General features: G+C 57.2%; 2 protein-coding genes across 2 annotated transcripts; both read left to right on the top strand.

Annotated features, from left to right (window-relative positions):
• Positions 1–817: 817 nt before the first annotated feature.
• SPRG_17581 (hypothetical protein) lies at positions 818–2,044 on the top strand (the record flags this gene model as incomplete). The annotated part of the gene is made up of 3 exons (XM_012356931.1): positions 818–995; positions 1,054–1,366; positions 1,426–2,044. 3 exons carry the CDS (start codon positions 818–820, stop codon positions 2,042–2,044), a joined length of 1,110 nt encoding a protein of 369 aa, XP_012212321.1.
• An 802-nt stretch (positions 2,045–2,846) lies between these two features.
• SPRG_17580 (hypothetical protein) lies at positions 2,847–4,213 on the top strand (the record flags this gene model as incomplete). Its single annotated transcript, XM_012356930.1, has 3 exons — positions 2,847–3,311; positions 3,367–3,952; positions 4,013–4,213. Coding segments are annotated over 3 exons (1,252 nt in total), but the record flags the coding sequence as incomplete, so codon positions are not given.
• Between the last annotated feature and the right edge of the window lie 13 nt (positions 4,214–4,226).

The following is a 4,226-nucleotide window of genomic DNA, read 5'->3' as shown; positions in this document are numbered from 1 at the left end:
CTACTCGTCCATCAAGATTGACTAGAAAGATCGGACGAGATAAGCGTTCTGCAGTAAAACAACCGTGTACAGACACCACCCATGCCGTGTCGACGACGTGTCTCGAAGCGCAAACGCTGCGCTGTGAAGCATCGCTTGGAGGAGTGGCATTGAGAGTACAGTATCGAGCCAGACAGCGAACGCTGCACCCGGTGGTTCGAGGCTCAACGTATACGAGCAGAAAGATGGGTTCACTGAGGTTCTTGTCGCTTTGAGTCCAGGTCGCTGGACCCCTCCACCACGACCACGCGCAGCTGACTACATCTTGCGACGACGGGTTGCCGTATGCAGTGTTTCAATATGGTTTGAGCAATACCAGAGTTGATATTAGCATGTCCCCATGGTGTTCTCAACCTGCGTCACTAGCTAATACAGCGGAGGACGATTCTGTCTTGCGGACGAGAAGGGCTCGCGAGAATACTGTATTGTCATATTTGATGTTGCTCCTTTGGCACAACGCCTACGTCCACCCCGTCGACGTCGCGGCTCTGTTAAAAAGCTGGCAAGCCCAATGTGAGAAGAAGGACCGTCGTCATGTTGGCTTTCGATTGCTTGGTCAACGGCAAAGCGATGGGTCCTTCATGCGCATCACAACCACTTGATTCCTTTCTGAAAAGCCAAGTACCAACACTCATAGAGCGCATACATTCCGGCGGCCATGAAGAAGAAAGTGCAATCTCCATCTCAATCGTCATATCTCTTCTTGCCACGTGGGCAGTCGATGTTTGCATCCACAACAGCGCGTCCTCCACGCGACGCCGTGCACAGCGTCGCGCTCATGGTCGACGACGACAACGTGCAGGCGGCCGCGCGCCGCGAGGGCTTGCAGCTCACGTACGTTTCGTGGGAAGACTGTGCGCGCTATCAAAACAGTTGCTGGGGGCCGTGCATCTCGGATATGACGCTCGTCGTCCAAGACACGTGGATGCCCGTGCTCCGCGCGCCCAACTTTCAAGGTATCGAGCGCATTGAGATGCTTCTGGCATTTTTTCTTATTGGCGGATGTTGATCTAGATCCTATCATGAGCATTCCGACGCGCCAGATCATGCTCACGGTTGGGAACGAGTCGCCGTACGAGGACGCGCCGTTGACCAAGATCTCGCTCCAAGAGTACCTCGAGACGATCACAAAGTACACGGAGCTCGAGCACAGCATGTACGCGCCGCAGCACGACGACCAAGCGGTCGTGAGCACGCAAGCGTGCTTCTTGCCGATCGAGAAGGAGGCCGAGAGCAAGACGGAGTTTCACGTTGGCTTGTTCAACTACCAGTCGCGGGCGGATGACCCGGCCGTGCTCGTCTTGGTCTGCACGGACGCTGGCACAAGGTATTACATGTTTTGTTCTCTACATCTAGACGCCGCATGCGAAACGCTGGTATGCGTAGTGCTCAAGTCGTGAGCCAGCGCGACACGGCCCTCTTCTGCAACCACCACGGCTTGAAGCACTCGTTTGCAGCGGAGCGTTTGTCCCAAGACCGCGCCAAGCGAGGGGTCGACGCCGCCGATGACGCCATGACAGCAGACGAAGAAGCACGCAACTACGTCATGATTGTCCAGATTCCACTGCAGCAAAAGCCGAGACCCCGCAGTTTCGCGCTCAAGAAGAAATGCTCGGGCGTTCGAATGATGGCACGTTCCTCCGCACCATTGATGATGGACGTCGAAGCTGCGATCATCAGCATCAGCGACGAGGCCAAGGGCCCGTACCCCAAGCTGAGCCGCTTCAGCCACGTGCAGCGAGACACGAGGTACCCGCTCCGCGTCACGGTGCAGTTTTATCAAGCGACGAGCAACGGGTGTGTGACACCCAACGTGGTGCGGGCACTGGCCAAGAAGATGGCGTCGGTCAAATCCAATGCGACGTGGTGGGGCTCCCTCGTCACGCCCAGCGATCCGATTCTGTATCCGCCAACGAACAACGGTGTCACGCCGCACAAGGACAACGATGGCTCGGTGAGCGCTACCAAGCCCTCGTTCTGGCAGCGTATGGCCGACTTGTTCTAAGCAGCTCGTTGATATTGTAATACATGACTTCTTGCATCCATTCAAACTTGGTTGCCCAACCTTCTGCAGTTGACCGCGGCAATGCACGCGGCTCCCATTGACATTGATCCACAATCCATTTTATCCGGATGTCCGGATAAAGTGACTTGGCGCCATTTTCATCCGATCGCAGAAGCGTTTGTCTGCGACTCCAAGCGTGCAAAAGGGCAGTTCTGTTTCGTTAGATTCGCTCTGCAGCACCAGCTCGCCAGCAACCATCCAAACAAAGCAATTGCAAAAACGGTCTTCTGCCACCTTACGCGTACTACAGTACCGGTACTAGTTTGCAGGCTATCACAGCTCTGCGTCATCTCTGCCAGCACAGCCTATTGCGGCGAGCGTTGTACGGCGAGCACTTGTCTGAGGTACGCGGTCCATTGGCCCGAAGCGAAAACGCTCATGTACTGTAATCTTGTCCACGTCGCAGGCTGGTTCAGCGTAGACGTCCACGGTACGCGTCCTTTCCACCCTTTACGATGCGCGTCCCAAATGTGTCGTTGCCATCAAATTATGATTGACCTCGTTCTTCGGTGCCCTCTTGAGTCCCTCGATGGAATCTCGCAACAAGGCGTTCTCCCAACACGGTCCAGCAGCACCTTGAGCGATACCATTGCAGCCGTGTCGGCGGTATCGCGCGTGTCCAACGCCATCTGGAATGTTGCGCAGGCCGTTGTCCCGATCCTCACCGGATATGGGTCGGAACAATCCCACCGTCCATTGCGATCGTCCGTGCTATTTTGACATTGGCATCCAATTGGGTGGGATGCTCTTATTGCTGTTGCTCGCTGTGCTCGGCGTTGCGGCGCTCGACCCGATCGTTGCGCGCGGCAACCGCCTCTACAACGCGCGCACGGGCGTCCGCTTCGTCATGCGGGGCATGACGTACGAGGGCGACGTGAGCGACGACCACTACGACGAGTTTGTGCGCGAGACGCTCGAGACGTCGCTGACGGACCTCTTTGGGCACTTCAACACGTTTCGCCTCTACAACATCAACCCGGATCGGTCCTACGCCAAGTTCATGGCGCACATGAACACCCGGGGCATCTACGTGCTGCCGTCGGCGTCGCCGACCAACAACAAGTACTACGGCTCGTATGCGACGCAGACCATGGACCGGACCGTCGACGGCGAGTCCTCGTACACGAGCATCGACCACATTGTCAAGCCGCTGGCGCCCAATTCGAAAAGTTGCTACCCGACCTACTTGCTCTACTATGGCAAGCGCGTACGGCGTTGGATTGTATCAAGGTATCGACTTGAAACGACATATTGCTATGTAGATCATCGAGAACTTTGCGCAGTACGACAATACGCTTGCGATCGTCATTGGCAACGAAGTGCTGCAGCTCGACCTCACGGCCGCCGCGTGCGTCAAGAGGTACGCGGCCGACCTGAAAGACTGGATGGGCGTCAACGTCAAGAAGCTGCGCACCATTCCGTTGGCGTACTCGGCCGCGGACGGCGCGTACACGGAGCTCGTGAACGGGGTGCTCAAGCAAGTGCTCTCCGCGACCGCGTACCACGCCATCAAGATCCAAGGGCTTCTCTGCGGCGACACGATGGTCCACGGCGTGATGACCAAGAGCATCGACATGTACATGATCAACGAATACCGGTGGTGCAACAAGAACACCTTTAACGAGGCCTACAAGGAGCTGCTCGGCCTCGCGCAAGGTGTCCCGATCGTCTTGGCGATCGGCGAATTCGGTTGCGCGACGAAGCGCCCGCGTACGTGGGATATGGTCCCGACCCTCTTCTCCGAGTCATTGACGTCCAAAGGCTGGACCGATGTGTACTCGGGCGGCTTTGCGTACGCGTTTGGGGAAGCTTCGCTGCCGCGCGACAGCATCTTCCCACTCTTTATCGGTATTACAACCAACGAAAAAACGGGAGTCGGGATGATGGATTGATACGAACTTGATACAGGCGCGGCCGACACGGGCATCACGACCAAGCCGGGCACGACGCCGACGCCCGACTACGCCAACCTGCTACAGCAGTACACGAAGGTGGTCACGCCGTTGGCGCCGGCAGAATTTGCGCCTCCGGACGTCTGCTCGTTTGCACCGACGCTGACGGCGGTGCCCACGATGCCGGCGGCGGTTGCGGCGACGTGGATGCCGTCGTGTGCGAACCCCAA

This window comes from Saprolegnia parasitica, assembly GCF_000151545.1.
Source record: "Saprolegnia parasitica CBS 223.65 unplaced genomic scaffold supercont2.647, whole genome shotgun sequence".
Classification (NCBI taxonomy): Eukaryota; Oomycota; class Saprolegniomycetes; order Saprolegniales; family Saprolegniaceae; genus Saprolegnia; species Saprolegnia parasitica.
The sequence above is the reverse complement of the archived record's forward strand: the minus strand, read 5'-3'. Positions and strand labels throughout refer to the sequence as shown.